The sequence below is a fragment of the Ailuropoda melanoleuca genome, chromosome 14 (genome assembly GCF_002007445.2).
Source record: "Ailuropoda melanoleuca isolate Jingjing chromosome 14, ASM200744v2, whole genome shotgun sequence".
In the NCBI taxonomy this organism is placed as follows: domain Eukaryota; kingdom Metazoa; phylum Chordata; class Mammalia; order Carnivora; family Ursidae; genus Ailuropoda; species Ailuropoda melanoleuca.
The window spans coordinates 68,444,134-68,463,356 of NC_048231.1; the positions used below are offsets into that span (position 1 = coordinate 68,444,134).

At 34.9% G+C, this 19,223-nt stretch overlaps 1 protein-coding gene across 11 annotated transcripts in view; it reads right to left on the reverse strand.

The window, feature by feature from the left end:
* The window catches only part of NOL4 (nucleolar protein 4), a 388,522-nt gene that overhangs the window by 272,038 nt on the left and 97,261 nt on the right, over positions 1 to 19,223 (reverse strand). For all 11 annotated transcript variants that reach the window (XM_002917597.4, XM_002917596.4, XM_034642861.1 and 8 more), the window contains 3 exons: positions 11,274 to 11,385; positions 10,263 to 10,375; positions 4,246 to 4,378 (listed from right to left, as the gene is read on the reverse strand). In XM_002917597.4, coding sequence (XP_002917643.1) covers positions 4,246 to 4,378; positions 10,263 to 10,375; positions 11,274 to 11,385 — 358 coding nt within the window. The remainder of the gene's footprint in view (positions 1 to 4,245; positions 4,379 to 10,262; positions 10,376 to 11,273; positions 11,386 to 19,223) is intronic.

The window sequence follows — 19,223 nt, forward strand, 5'->3', positions numbered from 1 at the left end:
AAAGGAAGCTGAATATCATATATCACTTTTCCCTTTTCTAAATTCTTCATTCCAGTTCGTGTCTTCTTGACCTTAACCTAATTATCTAGCCTAGTGGCAAGACATTTCTCTTCTTTTCCCCTCTTTCTCTAACATACATAGTATACATATATTCCCCAAATGAATTTATTTTGTTTCCCTTTGTACTGATTAGATTGCAAATCTTTCAAGTGAGAAAAAAAAGTTTAAAAAGGGATTTTTAACTCTCCATTTTATATGCTGTCTAATAAAGACTTGTTACACCTACCTGTGTTACAATTACAGGGAAAGATTTCTAAAAATCACAATATTTCAATTTCTTTACAATAATATATTAATCACCTAGTATTAAAGAAAATAGAAACTTTTAATTTAAAATTTAAAATGTTATATTATTCATATTCTACAAATATTAACCTAGGGTTCCAGCTGACGGTTAAAATGTGAGTTTCACCCATAATTTCTCTAAAGATTTCAGAAACATCAAACCCATGGCTACAGAGATAGGCATTTAACTGCCAAGTCACAGTAAAAAATAGTCTAGACCATCACATCTGATACAGTAGCCACCAGCCACCTGTGACTATTTACATTTAAACTAACATTAATTAAAGTTAAATCGAATTAAAATTAACATTAGTCCCTCAGTTCACTAGCAATATTTCAAGTACTCAGGAGCCGCAGCATGGCTACTGACCATCTTACTAGCGGCACAAATATAGAACACTCCCGTTATCTCAGAAAGTAGACTGAATGCGGTTCCTAGAGTCTTCTTCAACCTCCACTTCTAGACTTCTCTTCACTGGGTCTCTCCGTCTACACCTTACCAGATTCATTCTCAGAGCCTTCTTCTCAGCCTCCACGACTTGTTCTCAACTTAGGGAGATCATGGCCCCCGTGGGACATTTGCAATGTCTGAGACATTTCGGATTGTCACAGTTCGGGAGACAGGATGTAATACTGACACGTGGTGAGTGGAGGCCAGAGACACCACTGAACACCCTACAAGGCACAGGACATTCCCCACAGCAATGAATGCTGTGTCAGCAGAGCCCAACCTGAGAAATTTTGGCCTAGAGTACTCTCAAGTGAGGCTGCATGTGGATTGCCCACCCCAAACTGGATTTGTTATATCATTTAAGTCCCCCGCTTCAGACTACTCTCAATTATCAATGTGTACCATCTACAAAAAAGTAATACACCCTAGATCCAATGTATGTCTAGCACTCAGAGTCCCCACTAACTTAAGAAAGAGACATAAACTACGAATTTTACTACCATGAATTCTTATTTTTACAGGGGCTGGAATTTCCCCACATTGGGTAGATGAACAGTAATCAAAGGTGAGTGATAGCATGTACACTTTTATTGTGTGTTACATGAAGGTAAGGACCATGTCTTTGCTCACCATTATATATATGCATTTCATAATATATGTATTCGTATACAGGAAGCTCTAAGAGAAAGGTAACATTGGATGAGAAAAACAAGATACAGAATAGTGTAAACGATATGAACTTATTTTTATAAAAGAATGGTGAGAAGATCTGTGTACATATGTTTGAGTGTGTGTCTGGTTATATTCATGTGTGTGTATATGTATATAAGTACAGAGAAAAATGGAATGATACAGTAGTTTGTCAATGCGGGTTCCCTAGGAGAGCAGTACCGTCAGGGGAAAGAAGAAAATTTAAAAAGCAAAAAAATATGTAAAACTTCTGTGGAAATCATGATAATGGTAAAATGTTATACTTTCATTTTTTAAATAATGGGGTATTTAAAGAACTACCTCAAATGGAGCAACTGAAAAGAAAATCAAAAGCATAAGATCTATTCATTAATATAACATTTGTATTTTAGAAGAGAAACAGCTAATAAGTAAGAAAAATAGTATCATTTCATACAATGATAAGTCTTCTGAAGAATATTAAAATGTAGGTGTCTGGGAGAGATAGTCCAGAGCTCAAGAAAGGTATCAGGGCTTGGAGAAGTAAATTTGGGATTTTTCAGGGTGCAGATGGTATTAAAAGCTACATGATTCAATGTGATCATCTAGAGAGTGAATGTAGGGGAGGAGAGAGTTAAGGGCTGCACCCTGGAGCTCTCTAGCGTGGAGTGGCATGGATGAAAGCCTACCAGAGATGGGCAGAAAAAGCAGAGCAGAGAAAGCAGAGATGATGAGACAAGTCCTTAACTGAGTTTTGCTGGAAAGTGTGTTGTGGACATGGTGCAGAGAAATGGGGCACTGAATGGAAGGGTGCAGTGGGATCATTGGGGGCTTTCTAAAGAGGACATTTATTACACGAGGCTTATATATAGGAAAAGAAAGGAAGTACTTGGAAGAGAAAACTCAGTGAGAAGTGTGAGAAAAGGCATTTTATAAGGGAAGGGCTAGGCTTAGGTTGGAGAAGGAATGACTAGATATGTCCTTATCCTTGAGGTACACATTGATATAGGATGAGAAAGTACTTTCCCCTTAGAGTAAATAATATTTGAAATTATTCCACTGGATTTTATTAAAATCAATATAGATTTATATCACATCAGCTATTCCCTAGCCAAAGATCCACAACTGACAACTTCTAACAAGAAAACCAAGGATTTGCATCATGGGACACATTCTCTTGTTATTTACATTCTTGAGAATTATAGACTGAAAAAGGTAATGGTATAAGCAGACAAAACACATGAACAAATATTAGTAGAGTGATACATATATCACTGATACATATTTCTGTTATCCTATATTCCCAGTGCTAGACAATTTCCAATAAAAAAAATCAAAATCTGAAGACTTCTATTCATATTTTAAAAGAAAAAAGATCGGGGCACCTGGGTGGCTCAGTTGGTTAAGTGCCTGCCTTTAGTATAGGTCACGATCCCAGGGTCCTGGGATCAAGCCCCACATCTGGCTCCCTGCTCAGTGGGGAGTCTGCTTCTCCCTCTCACTCTTCCTCTGTGCTCTATCCCTCTCTCTCTCAAATAAATAATTTTTTAAAAATTTAAAAAATAAAAGAGAAAAGATAATTTATATCCAAACCAGAAAACTTCATTCTTAGAAATTTCCCAAGTAAATGTCCTTATTATCCCAATAGCTATGCTACTCTATAGTGGGTGAGATATGATTTTAAAGCCACGGATCAATGCACTCGTCCTTCCTTGTAATTCGTGCCAAGGATACCAACATCTTTTAGACTCATCTGAACTTCGAAAAAGAAACACCCTTGCCACCTTTTTTTTTTTTTTAACTTTTGGTATACTTAAAACTAGGGATTTCTTAAACCTTGAAGCAAAAGCAGGTCACCAACAGCAACTAGAAATGCAGCAATGTTTTACAACCAGTTTTTAGTAGCAAGTATCAGAGAAAGCAAGGAAAATATTTCATTTCCCCATCTACAGATGTAAGCACAAAATTACACAGTCAAAAAAGTTCATGTAAACTTGTTAGTTACAGGAATAATAAACTAATGTTGAATAAAATTGGCTGTTTGCCTTCTATTTATAACACTTCATTTTTATTCACAATTACCCTAGTAAGGTACATTTACTATCACACATTATTCTATACTTACCAAGATAGAAATCTACAAAGATAATTTTTAGAGATCTCTGCAAATTGGAGACCTAAAACTGAACTGCCTAGTCTTCTTTCTCTACATATCCAGTTTTCATCCTAACAGGAACAATTGGATAATTCCAAAATTGTCATTGGACCCAGGAATGAGAGATCATGATCTTTTTTTCCTTTACTGCTGAATAAAGTAGGTCAAAATCCTAGCAAAAATCTTCTTACCCAGCAAAATCACTTTGATAAAACTGTCCTGTTATAATAAATCATTTTTTTAAATTACAATTTTGTCTTTTAGGAAAATTAAAACATCCGAATTACTCTTCTGATCATTTTGAAACTCTTGATTATTATGGCTCAAGAAACCAAAGCTAGAAAACATTGCAGAAACCAAAACTACACTGATACAACACATTTTATGCTCAGGGTGCAAAACGTGGGCAAGCTTGGATTTTTGTAACTATCATCTGTTTATAAATCAGTCTATCACACTAGTTTTGAACAAAGTACTTGAATCTAAAAATAATGAAAGTGGATAATGGAACCTGAGTAGACAAAGTCCCTGTAGGAACAGATAAAAAATTGGCCAAGAGATTGCGATGGTTGGTTTAATACATTGACTCAGGTTTTTGTTGTTTTATTTGGTTAGAAAGGCTTACCATCTTGCTGGCCATGAAGAGCCTGAGGACTTTGCATTCTTTCCTCAAGATTGGAGCTAAGATCAGAGTTCACAGCTGACATCCGTGTTGAATCACTCATATCAAATTCATCACTTTCTATTGAACTTTCATCCTGAAAATGGTTTTAAAATATCATCAAGCATCATAACATAAATATAACACATTCAAATAGTGACCATTTTATCTACAGGGTCAATTAGAGTTTAACCAGTAAGTAAGATTTTACAGATATCAGTAAAACATGTTACATAGTAATAGATACTTGAAATAATAAAGTAATAATTTCTCCCTTTAAGGAATTTCAAGACTTGTGAAAAATCAATGTATCTACGCACAGGCAGATTTAAAAGGTAAAATAACGTGTTTAGGAAGGATGTAGTTGGGGAATTATCCTAAATAATAATAAATGGATTTTTTTTAATTAGGAAAAAATACTTCCTAGAAGACTCAAATCACAAAATATAACATATAGAGAAATATATGTTTGAGTCTAAAAATGACTTAATAAAATATAAGCAAAAATCTTGCAATAAGAAAACCTCAATCAAAAAATTCTCATTGGCAAACAGGATGGATTCTAATTATTGACAAACTTATATGGCTAGATTGAAAATCCACATTTACCGAGAGCAAGGTTTTAGCACATCCTTTCTTTCCTTATAAGTAAATAACACTGAACTGCAAGCGCAAAAAGAAGTTCTGGGTAGAAGTGTGCAAGATCCATTTCCCAAAAGCCAGTTCACCAAGTGGCGAAATTACCAAAAGTCCAGTTCTCCAAATGCCCAATTCATCAAAACCTGCCAAAAATTAACTTAAATCAAATCTAAGATATTTTGCTGTAGCTGTGACATGCTGTAAGTATTTAATCAAAATCACCAGGTTTGACTTTAACTTGTAAATGTCTGATCTGAAAGTGGAGCATTAATATAATAATTAGCAGGAGCTGTAATTCTAGTGCTATTTATGTTACAGATAACTGTTCTCTATATTTGTTCACTCACTTCAGCTTTATCACCACCCGTGAGTCAGGTCCCAGGATTCATCCTATTTTACAGATCGAGAAATTGAGGCACAGAGCAGTTAAAGAATGTATCCCACTATAATATACCAGAACCGGAATTTATATGAAGTCACTCAGGCTTGAGAAAATAGCTTCTTTGAATAGGAAGAGTTACCTTGGCTTCATAAATGACATCTTGGTATCAGCAAAGAAGTTGCTATGGTTAGGGGACAGGAACGTTCTAGTAGACTAACAAATTGGCATTCTGATCCATAGGTCAGGTCAAGGTGATTTTGGTGTCCTTCCTTTACGAAAGGTCTGATCATGTCTGGGTCTACTGAGTAGCACTAGCTCTTCATTAATTCAGCAAGGAAATGCCACCCTGCGAGGCCTCTGGGCAATCAGCCACACAAGACTTCTCCCGGCGGCATGCCCTCTCTCTCGGTACATTATGTTTTCTCCAATTCTAAATTCTAAGAAAATCCAAAGCATCTGAAATAAATATATATGTTAAAAAGAGAAAAAAAATAACAGAATTCAATGTGCACATCAATGTTATCCGGGTGTACCATATACATATACATACATCTATATGCACACATAAGTAAGTGACAGATATTTATTATATACACTATATGTAGTGTCTATGATATGATATATTTTAGAGACCATTCTCTAGAGCCAGACTGAACTGATTTAGATCCATGCTCTGCCCCCTAGAAGTGTTACCTTAAGCAAGTTACCTAACCTTTCTGTGCCTCAATTTCCTCATCTATAAAATGGGAATAATAGCATCAATCTCATAGGGCTACATAAAGATTAAGGAAATATAATAATATTTAAAGTAGTTAGAACAATGTCAGATATATAATAAATACAAAACTATTTAATATTTTTATGTAGAATATATAGGAAATTCTACAGCAGAAATAGGATTCATATTGATTATATTTTATGAACACACACAAAAAATAAATTTAAATATAATAGTAAAGATGACCAACATGTGTTTATAAAATAGCTGTGTATTCTATATAAACATAGTCTTTAGAATCAGCATTCATTATATATACTGCAAATAGCTAACTACCTGTAATCCAGTAAAATATCATTTCCAATATATACCATCTGATATATATTATGGGTGCATGTGTATGCATGTGTGTGTGTAAAATGTATGTGTATATGAGAATGTATGTGTGTTTAAAGAAAAACTAGACACAAAAAGATCACAATCTCTGATCCACGGAATGATTATATAAACTGCTATAACACATTATAAATAATCAACACACATTTTATCACCAATAAATAACACTCGTTATTTATCGTTATGCTTTTTAAGAAATGTGGACAATAAATTAAATGGTTATATAACCAAATGTACTTGTTATTTTATTTTTTTAAAAATCACCATTCTATCATAAGGGGCTTAATGATTCTATCTTAAATATTTTTCTCCATGATTTTCTATGAAATATAATTCACTTTTCACAATTCTACTCCTTATTAGAATATAAATTATCCAATTGCTTAGATTTACAAAGACCTTCAACAAAACTAAGTGCAGGCATTCATTCTGTAAGTTCTATTCCAATTATTAAATGATTAAATTACTATCTTTTAATAAGAGATGGCAAAAGTGTATAAAATATAAGATTGTGGGGTTTTTATTATCGACATAGAGGCAATGCTAATAACTCTGGAAAGAAATTACTGAAGATTATTAAGAGTGAAGAATCAGAAAACTTGATTGATATGATATTAAGTATTTTATTTTATTCATGATCATCTATAGGCCATTCATCTAAATTCTTCCCTCTGTATTTTATTCTATATGATAACCAGAAAAAGAGTCTTCACATCCTACAATGTGACCTTATTCCTTATGTTACTAAAATCTCATCATAATGAAAGGCATGGCCAATTATCATACCATTTGCTTCCCTAAAACTTAATTTTTAAAAATTAGAATAAACATTTTACTGTAATAAATTATTTTATCCCCAGTCTTTTTCCTTTTAAGACAGTTGCTTGAAATTCAGATCGCTGATCTGGTCCGTATCTTATTTTAGTTTTCAAGTTCCAGATTTTACCTCTAAAGAGTCTGTACCATGTACCTCTCGATTTCCATTGCTATTGTCCTGATCACATGTTCCCATTTCCTGAATGATTAATAAGTCTCCGACTTATCTACCCACCTCCAATTTCTTCCCCACCAGTCCTATTCATCGACTACTGCTAAATTAATCTTTCCACTTCAGAGAGTGCCTCTTCTCTGCTCCTAAATTTGCAGCTATATTCAAGTCAATCCAAATCTACCAAGTAATGTGCAGGCTGCTCAATCAAACATTAAGGGGTTTCCATAAGACTGCTTGAAAACCACTCTCACCAATCTCATCTTTGTTCTGTTTTTCACTTACCTTGTCCTCAAATCAACTTAAAGCCTATATTATTATCCTTCTAGGAAATGCTCCACCTCAGATCTTAGTGTGCACGAGGGTAGATACTGTTAAAAATTAAAATCACCAGGTGTCACACACTAGGTCTAGAATCAGAATCTTGGGGTGGGGGTCCAGCAACATGCAGTTTACTAAGCTCCAGGGGTTCCCCTAATGCTGGTTATTTAGCCAGTAATGTTCAGAAAAACATTCTGTGCTGATGGAATGGCTGTATAATATTCCCTATTCAGTCAGGCAACCACCAGCCATACTTGGCTACCACGTACTTGAAACATGGCTAGTGCAACTGAAGAACTGAAAATTTAATTTTAGTTAATTTTAATCAATTTTCAATTAAATTTAAATATCCACATATGGCTGGTGGTTACCATATCGGGCAGTGAAGATCTGACAATTCCTCACTGTTGGATCTTGAAAATATTTCCAGTTATTCACGATTAGCAATGCAACAAACATCCTAACACATAAATTGTTTTGTTCATCACATCACATCCCTTAGTACAAATTTCTATTCAATACACATGAGTAACTTTTTAAAGGTTTTATAATTATTGCCAAGCTCTCTCCCTGTAAGTTTATTCTGGTTTAAACTCCATCAACAATTTATAAGAAGGTCAACTGGTCTTATGTTGGATAAAATATTTTGTAATCCTAAAGGGATCCCCATTCCTGTCTTTATTTCTCTTAATAGCATTTAGCATCTTCTTATAAACATACTTTCATTACTTACTTCTTTATTTTCTCCCTCTCCCTAGAAGTTAGGTTTAATAGAGGCAAGATTTTTGTCAATTTACTCACTGTTTACCTCCATTATCTACAAAGGCCAGTTACACAGAAGGTATTCAATAAATATTTGTTGAACTAATTGAATTAACACATTAAAATTTAAATAAAACTGAGAACAAAGAAATAGCTCACTTGAATTCCTTTTTAATGTGATTCACTTAATCACCTTCCTATTTTTCATTAATCATAACTTCTAAAATTCTGCAAATAATCTAGTCACTTATCTGAATATTTTTAAGGCAATGTATATCCAATTGGTATCATCTCACTGTAAGGATGAGAGTTATTTTCCTAATCCAGTTATAAATTAAAAGGATCTACTTCCTTTGTGTGAAGTACTTATGATTTTTTAGAAGCCAGAAGGATTCAGCATATGTGGGCTGTACTGTTGGCACAAAGTTGATCTTCTTACTTTTTAGCCTAGAAATAAATGTACCAACATCCAAATGAGCTTCCTACAAATAATTTGACAGTTCGAACTAGTTTATGAGGTTTTAAATTTTTTTCCAATTATATAATAAATGATGGGAATAATTTTTCCTTTCTCTGGGGTGGATAGACATTAATGTTCTTTTAGTTGTCTCTCATGTCTTTAACCCAATGATTTTATTACTGTTTATTTAATCATTTATATGTAGCCATCTGGTAATATTATGAAATCCAAACTGCCACTGTACAAATGCAGATCATCTTATAGAGTGTACCCTTAGTAGTTTTTTGAGATAAGACAATTTTATAAATACAGTTTTGAGCTCAAAGCTGTTCAAGTACAGAGGAAAACAGCAACAACAACAAAAACTGGGTTTTATTAAATAAAGTAAGCTCAACAAAGTAATATTGAAAGAATTTTATAGTACTTCACCAAATCATGCTGTATTTGAAAAATATTTAACCACATTTCCTGTTCTTAAGAAATTTCAAGAAGGAGTGTATGTTTTAGCCTGAGAAACTATTCCTAATATTGATAATCTGAATGTGCCCATTAATTAATAGCTACTAAACTACTTTACAAGGATTTCCTAAGCCCCTATTGCTACAGGTTTTGGGGGGAATATATATAACTTGGTCCCTGCCTCTGAGATATTTCTACCAAACTGAACAGTTAATTAGTATCCTAGAGAGTATTCAACAAAATGTGCATTTGTGTCTAATACATGCCAGCAAGCACATTTCTAGATTTTAACTGTACAAATTAAACAATAACTTGAAACACCGAAATACCTCTAATTAGGAAGAATCACCACAACTTATCTCTAGAAAATGCAGAGAAGTTGACAAACTAATATATAGAATAATGAAAAAAAAAAGTTAAAACATATGAAAGATTTAGATGGTGGAAAAATCGTTATACTTGAAATACCTTTTAAAATGACTTTTTTTTTTACTTCTAGGCAAAACAGCCTTAGTACTAAAGGCTTGGATACTTTCCTTGGATACTCACTCATTTGGGATACTTCCCCCTGAACTTTCTAGCGCTTTCCCAAGGCCAGCTTGACGGCAGTCAATTAAGGAAAATGAATCTTTCTTGGGAACGAACACATTCCCACAGAGCACTAAGGTAGCTGTGTTGAGACAGGGACTCTCTAGCAAGAACTAGAAGTTTCTGCCCGTTTCTCCATCTGTGCCATCCCAGTGACATTCCTTTCATTAAAAAATAAATTACCGTCTTCAAAATGCCGTCATGCTTAATAGGATAGTCACGGTTATCAAACTTCATTCTGACTTGGAAGTAGATATTTCCATTTTACCTCATCTTGCTGTGAGTTTAGCAGCCGCAGTTTCATGTGCTTCATATAGGCCATGGTAATTGGCATGTTGTAATCAATCATGCTGGTCACCAAAGTGGGAGGTTTTCCATTATCTGGAATAAAACATTTTGAATGGCTGTGAAAGTGATACCACACTCTACCTGTAATCTCAGAACGCTCCAATTTGTTCAAATGGAAATAGGATGCTAGATACCAAGTCTTTAGGAGATTGGTAGCATTACGGATGGATTGTAGGAAAAAATAACTATACAAAGGTGTAAAGGACAAATTAATGCTACAGATAAATCAGTTATTTCTAACTATACGGGAGCTCTTTGACGCCCCAGTAACAGTGGGTGAAGCCAATATCGTGATTAAACACAATTACCTGTATTTTTGTATTTTTCTCCTTTGCTGCATAACTTTGTCTGTGTGCTACTTGAGTGAAAAAGGAAATTTGCATGGTTTTTTCTTTTTCTTGTTTGTCTATTCATCCTCCAACACATGGGAATGGACTAGCCTAAATGTATCTTTAAGATTAATTTAAACTCTGAGAGAAATTGACAGATCAGGAAAATCATCTAAATAATTTTTAATGAGAGCCAAAGACAAATTATGACTTGCATGTAAAAATTGTCAGGGAAGTAGCTCCATACCACCCATCCCTTTCAGAAATAAGGAACTGGTAGGTTTAAAAGGACACTGATGAAAAATCAATTTCCTTGCTACCTGATTTAAAATAACATGAAATACACACAATATGTGAAAGTTAAAATATTATCATAGGAAAAAAAAGTTATTTGGCACAGCCAAAACCACCTTTCTTCTGAGAATGGGCGCAGAATTACTCTGTAAGGGGATATTGAAAATTCACTGCCTCTTACTCAAATAAATGAGATGATCTGACTTGTTGAACTGTTTCAGTCTTCCACATTTTTGTAACAATGTGGGCTATACATTGTCACTACAAATAAAATTACTTTAAATCTCACTATTTGACCCTGGGGCTACCTTTGTGATCTGTTCCATCTGGGTTTAAATGCATTCTTTTCTGGCACTCGGAGCAGCTCATTAGAAACCGTGTCACCGCTTCTCTTGGTAGGAAGGCATAGCTCTCTGAAATCTGAAATGATTCACAAAATAGAGGTGTTATTATATAAGCTGACTGAGCCTGAGTCCACAGAAACTATCATCGTATTTCCAAATAAGACGCATTATTCCATAATGGCAGGAAGCACAATGAAAGCATGCACTGCGTACCATGCATCATTTCAAGAAATATCTATCCAACTTGATGGCACGTGTCTTAATAAGAGCTACTAATGCGATGTGGAGGGAAAAAAGCTCAACCACATCTGGATGGATATCTGTTTCTCTTTCTGCATTTCTTTTAGGAAAAGTAATCACAGTGTGCAGAGAGTCTAGTGAATTTTCCTTATTAAAGATTGTCAAAGTTTTTTAAAACTCACTGCTAGCACCATCCTAGTTTTATTCAATTTCACATGTATTTTTAGAAATTTAGCCCCAACTAGAAACAAGAAACTTTGGATTTTGCATTAATGAGCATATCTTCGTTATGGCTTTCCGAAACATTTTAACTGAAAATAACAGATAATTCTAAGAGAACTCATGTATCTATCTACTGCAGTGAATCATCTCTTCCACAGAAAATGACACACCTGGAAATGCATTTTGGCCACTTACTCCATTTGTTATTTTAGGTCAGTCTTTCATAATGTATGTCCACAATAGTTCACACTGATTGTCAGAGCAAGCTTTCCCCATACCCTATACAGAGCTTCTATTTTCAGAACCATGATCTAGAATCACATTAGAAATCAATACTCCTGTCAGTAATTTTTAAAACCTTAACTTTTCTTTTTTTTTTTTTTTCAAAAACCAAGGTATTTCTCTCATGAAAGCAAATAACTTCTGAAGGGAAGGTGACAGATTGTTAAATATCTCTAAATAAAAGCGGACACTGACTCCAGTAGCGCTACTAACAAGTGTGATACAGGCATTAGTCTTCCACCAGAACACAAACGCTGGTGCATGAAATACAAGATAAAGAAGAAGAAGAAATGAGTTGGGAATTAGACATTAAAGCTACCAACAATTTCTCAGGTGCATGCACTGCTGTTACGAACAGTACTGTATTTTAAGTTTGTAGAAAGGAAAGAAAATATGCACCGTGTGTATAATTAAGTACAAGTCTACACCAATTCCATTAATAGTGATGGGGTCAGCTTTGGCTTATTCGTGCCATAGAAAGAGCACAACATTGAAGAAACCCTACACACTAAAATCCAAAATTGTAAAACATACTTTGCCTTGAATTTAATAATAAAATCAGTTTGCATCACCTATCCTAGATCAGGGCAAAAAAGGGGTAAGAATACCCAAGAGAAAGTGCAAGTCCACAATTAAAATCTCTTGTGGATTATCCATACACAGGTAATTAAAATTCAGCTCTACTAGCGTTTTTAATATAACTATCATTTGTAAATTAAAATTTGTTGTCCAGTTTTAAAACATGCTTCTTCATACTGTACAAAGAATCATGAGAGAAAAATATTCATCAAACTATTTTATATTAGTTAGTGAATAAGGAAATATATACACAATGTAAATTCTCACTTTCTCTTACGTTATTTCCCCTAACTACACACACACACACACACACACACACACACACACACACACACGATTCCTATTCATCTATTTTACTGAGGGAACTCACACACCTTTGCCTGATTTGTTTATCTAACTAGAGATCTTTTTTTTTTTCCTGACTCTCTGAAAACCTATATTAAAATAATTCAGAAGTTAAAAAAAAATCCATGAGGCATACCTGGTCCTGATATTTTAACTCACAAGGGGTCATAGTCCACTGGAACTATGGGGCTGACCAGTAAATTCTTCAACAAACAGGATTTGCGAAGAATGTCCTATTGATTTCCATAGAGGTTTTCTATTACATCGTTCTCTACTTACATAAAAGAGAAACCTTCCATTGAAAAAATGATGGGCAAATGGTGGACTTGAAGACACCCTGCATCTGCTTCCAGGGTCCTGACGCTCTCCATGATCTGCCCCTCTCCCGATGCCACTAAGGCCCTTGAGTAAGGATCCCATCTAGACAGATTTATCATTGACCTGACTCAACTGTATTCCTTGTCCTAGCATTATGTCGCTCCAAATCCATTTTTTAAATAATTATTAATCATATTACAATTCTTTTATAGCTTAACTCTGAAAAACAGAGTACCTGTAAGGGTCACAAATATGTTTGTGTTCCTGTGTACATGGAAAAAATATGAAGTCCCACTTTGTATCTTAGAAAAAAAATTTCAGCAAGTATTTTATCACGTTACTCTCTGTGATGTTATTCCGGCATCGCACTTGGCATGTCACGACATGTTATGTAAGTGGTAAAAGCACTTATTTAGGGGGACTTTTCTTGGTGTTCAGAATCCATTTTATGGGGAGACTGGCCAAGGCATCCCACCGCCCTCGAATCCTTTCTTCTCCACTTCACGCTCACTGGGGCTCGCAAACCACGGAGTCTTCTTAAGCACAAGGACAAAAGACCCCCAGAACAGACTCTTCACATCTCACACTCATTTCGGAAATAACAGTTCTCTTGCCATGAAGGTGAAGACAGAAAATAATTTCTTTTTCCTTATCTAGAATTTTTCCTCCCAGGCTTCTTTGAAATTAAGAATCCTAGGCAACCTTCATTGCTGAAGTTCTTAGAGTATTTTTAAAAATGAAAAAATATTCTTTAAAAGTTCTTAAATGATGGTACATTTGAATAAATACATTTCATAATTAAAGCCCTGTCTTCTTCTTTTTTTTATATAAAGATTTTATTTGACAGAGACAGCCAGCGAGAGAGGGAACACAGCAGGGGGAGTGGGAGAGGAAGAAGCAGGCTCCTAGTGGAGAAGCCTGACGTGGGGCTCAATCCCAGAACGGTGGGATCATGCCCTGAGCTGAAGGCAGACGCTTAACGACTGCGCCACCCAGGCGCCCCTAAAGCCCTGTCTTCTGATCCTGTCAGTATCCTCCGGTAACCCCGTTTCGAGATAACATTGAAAGCCCACACGTGAAGCCTCTTTAGAAATTGAGGCGGGGCTAAATGCCCTTATGGTTCCTCCTCTAATGAAAGGTCTGGTTTCCATTAGCTGGGAGTGAACATTTGAAATGCTAAGTCAACTTTAAATAGATTTTCATAAATGGTGATAAAACTCAGGGATGTGTTCTTCTAGGCTGTCCATTCATCAAAGTCCTAACATCCTTTATGCAATATGTAATAGCAGTTGCAAATAAAACCTAGAAAGGACCAAAATTGAAAAATACTTTGACTCTGATATTTGAAATACCATTCTAATACTATAATTAATTATATAAAATGCTTTAATCATTCATAAATGTCTATTTCCTTGACCCACTCTTCAAATCTAATCACTTATTTGTTTCTGGGATAGAAACTGAGCTTTGAATATAGAGTACAGACATTTTCTAGAACACCGATGAGATTAATACTTCACTTGAAAACGTATTCTTAGAAATATCTTTATATTTTAGAAGGATACAGAGTATTTACTTAGAATTCGTCCATGCAGAAACACTGCACCTTGTTAGCAATAAGAAGCAAAACAAAACACAAATGGATATTAGTCTTGCTGTCTCTGAACTAAACACTAAAAAGATAACTACCTTATGACAAGCCACATATATTGCTTATAGTAGAAATTAACACCCAAAGGAAGGATGAGAACCTCACCATATTGAAATTTATAAACTAATGACCAAACACTATTTATCATGTAAATAATTATGAGGCATCTCTTTCATAGAAATGCTTTTTTTTTTCTATGAATCCGGACTTGTTTTCTTAGATTTATATAATGCTTTCTACTTTTCTATTTTATTTTATTTTATTTTATTTTATTTATTTATTTGACAGAGAGAGAGACAGCCAGTGAGAGAGGGAACACAAGCAGGGGGAGTGGGAGAGGAAGAAGCAGGATCCCAGCGGACCAAACTGATGCGGGGCTCGATCCCAGAATGCCAGGATCACGCCCTGAGCCGAAGGCTGATGCTTAACAACTGAGCCACCCAGGCGCCACAATGCTTTCTATTTTTCACTGACTTTTTGCATTCATTATTTTAGACAGTAGCTAAACAGATTTTACAGTAATTTTCTGATAAGTGGATTGACTGGTATGAAAAGACAAAATGAACTGCCATTATTACACAACAGAGGACAAAGCAAAGAGCTGGAACTCAAGCCTGGATCTCCCAAATCCTGGCCTATTTCTATACATTGAATGGACCATGGTGGGCTTATCCAACAGATGGAGAAATTTGTAGGGTCCAAAGAAAGCAGCAATGTGAAAATAGATCTTTAAAAATTGTATATTTCAAAAACACCTGAAGTATGAAAGTATTCTCACAGGACAAAGTCAGCACTTGGGAAACTTCTTTACACTTGAGTTATGGCTGAAGATCTGTTGTTGTTGCTTTTAACTTTGAATTAGCTGTGGTTGAGAGGGGTGGGGATGTTGTGGCACAACATATTTTTTCATTACTCACCACTTCTAAAGACCTTAATTCCTCTGTGTTTTGGACATCATTAATACTCTTACAATGAAAATATTACCTTCTAAGTCCATTAAAACTGGAGTTCATCAACAGTGCAGAATATCATGAATCAATTTATTATCATAAGTTAGAAGAAGAAATGCCTTCTCCCATCCAAAAAACATGGTAATACTTCTACATAAAAATAACTGAACAGCAGCATCTTTTCATAGATTAAACGATAAAAATGGCCTCAGTAGCAAAGACAGTATGACATTAGTAATCTAATGATAAACAGATCCACCCGAGGAAGGTCTAATGATCAAGTCCCATAAGGGGCACTGCTAGTGATCTTCCACTTGCGGGTTAAAACAATAACAACAACCTGCTGGGGACACATTTTTGAAAAGTTTATTGGCAAATACTATGATTGAAAAGAGGATGGGTTTTTCACCTTGCCAATGTCCCTGCCACTCTGAAGAAAGAAGAAACAATATTTTTTTCAAAACCTTACAGCTATAGTATGGGGACTAACATAACATAATAAAAATAAATAAACAAATAATTAAAAAGTATTAAAAAAAAAAAAACACCTTACAACTATAAAGCCAAATTCTGGCTTCCTCTCAACACAGTTCAGTTAGGGTAAAAATGTCAGTGACCAAAAGAACTGAAAAAAAAGAGCAACTGCAGTTAAATTGATATGCAAATCTTAACTTGTAAATTCAATAATAAAGAACTTCTAAAATTTTCTTACGCATATTGTTGAATCGCAGAGCTTTGTCTTCAGAAGCAAATCTTTCCTACCTGGATCTGAATACACGAAGTAACACCAAGTTAGAAAAATTGAAGAACTTAGTGAATCAAAGAAATGTAATAATAAACCATTGCTTTGCTATATTTTCTCAGACTGTGTGTCTCACAGCTCTACGATGCAAGTGTATCTCATTAACCCCAGCCATAAAATTTCGATAGTAACATGGCTAACAGAGAAGAATTTTAAAACAGGGCTATTTGTCCTATGTCTTTCTTCCTCAGTCCCAACCCTCTTCTCCAAGTTTAGCTGTTTAATTTCTGAACATTTTCAGAAGAAAGATACCCTAAATGTATTCAGCTGGTACATATACCTGCAATACTCTGGTTCCTGATATGGCAGAGCATGGACAGTTGTCAAAATTAAGATTCTCTTTCAATATATGACAACTATTACTCACTGTTGCTGTTTTATACAAAAGGAAATGCTTCCTAAATAATACATCAATGTTTAAGTTTTCCATGAATGGAGCCCTTAATAACTGGATTATACTAAGCAAGGATTTGACATGGATTTTATCCTTTGATCCTCCCAACAATCCCAGGAATAGATTGCTATCATCACCATTGTCATCTCTGTTTAAAAGATGAGGAAACTAAGCTTCAGAGAGGTTGTGTAACTTGTCAAACGAGTAAAGAGAAAGGACTCAGGTGATAATCTGGTTTCAAAGACTATCCCCTTAATCACTATATTTTATAGTCTCTCCAGTTTATCAGCATTAGAGAGAGAGAGAGAGAGAGAGAGAAACTGTCTCATCCATGAAGAGTTGGAATATTAACCTCACAGCATAGGCTAATATCCTGAAATGTTTATGTTTCCTGGTGTGAGGGTCTTTGTAAGCTTAAGATGCTCTAACAGGTTTGAGGAGACCATTCTGAATACAAGGGGCAGTCAAACTCGCTGTATCTTGGCTTGGGTTACAAAGTTCCCCAAGAAACACATGACTGCACACTAACAATGGAGAGCGCCACCTGGAGGAAATTTACAACAGGCTGTTGGGCAGAACAGATCGCTAAAGTGATGGGCTTTGCAACAATGTTGTAATATCTAAAGGCCAGGAACTAAATGCACAGGACTTCGCTTTTAATAGAAAGTGCAAGAAGGAGTATGAGTAGTTAATTTCCAAAGAAAAAAGAACTCCAATTATTGAAGTAAATTCACCAGTTGAGAAGTCATTCTTGGCTTAAGATGCAAGCCTAACTGGTGAACTGAAACAGAGATAATCCATGACACTGGTGAATCATAAGCATTAGCAATCACTTTTTAAAGCAAAACAAAATGGCTAAAGCCAAAAGATTTATCCACCAAAATCATGCCATTTTGTCCTACGTTCACAAAGGTTTTAGCAAAAACAAAACAAAACCAAGCAAACAGAAACAAAATTAATGTTACTAAATATCAGTAATTTGGGAAAGTAGGAGGCAGTGCTGAATTTTATTATAAATTACATTATTCCTCAGCTTGCTGCCTTGCTATAGTGTGCTCCATATCAGAGACCGAGCCTTAGAGGAAATAAAACTGGTCTAATCACACTATTTTTAAAATTACCATTGCTTTTGCTTTATAAAATGAATTTATAGAATAGCATTAATACTTTTATTTTACTGGAATAATAACATTAAAGACATGTTTGCTCCTGAATACCATGCAGTGCACTTATGGAAGAATTTGCCCTTGGGGCCAAAATTTGATATGTTCTCTTATGTACACTGTTGAGATTCTGAACAACAACAACAAAAAATCAGAAATAATCTCCTAGTGAAATTTATTTATCTTGTTATATAAATATTGTGATATTTAATATTGTGCTATTCTATCACAAACCACCTGCAATGTCCATAACTGGATAATACGACTATAGAAAGTGTATTTTTAAAAACTAACAAAATTTAACTATCATTGAATAAAGCCTATAAATCTAAATGCCATTAAAAACCTCATATGTCCTGATTCATAAAGAAAGAGCACACCATAGTCCAGAGAACCCACTGCCTGGGGAGTGGAAGTCTTGGTTCAGCCTAACATCTCTTATTCAACAACGGCTACTCTGCCTTTATCTACTTAAGCCATTGTATATCTTTGAATTCATTTGAAAGGAGGGAATTTGGACTATTAAAAAAAAAAAGTTTGCAAATGTTATAACATCTCCCTCAGACATTTTTCTAGGTGTATTACAAAACTGAAATATCTAGCCAATGGTTTGCCCTTATATTTACACGGGTTCTCTTTTACGCTTTTCATGCATGAGAAAAGATAAGCAGTAAGCATCATTGTACTTCTAAAGAGGAAATTATTAATTTGCAAAGGGTGCCTATGGAAACCGTCTTTCAAAGACGAAGACATTTTTCACCTAAACATTTACTTCTTCAACAAATACCTACTGAATGCACAGACGGTATAATTACCCCTGAATATAGCTAGATATGGTTCCATACCACTAATGTGCCTACATACATCAAATTCTTGGAATCACCTATTGGTACGCGTTTGATTAATTCCAAAGTGATTCTGAAAAATGCCTTCATCAGGACTCAACATAAATATTCTTCGGTGAAAAG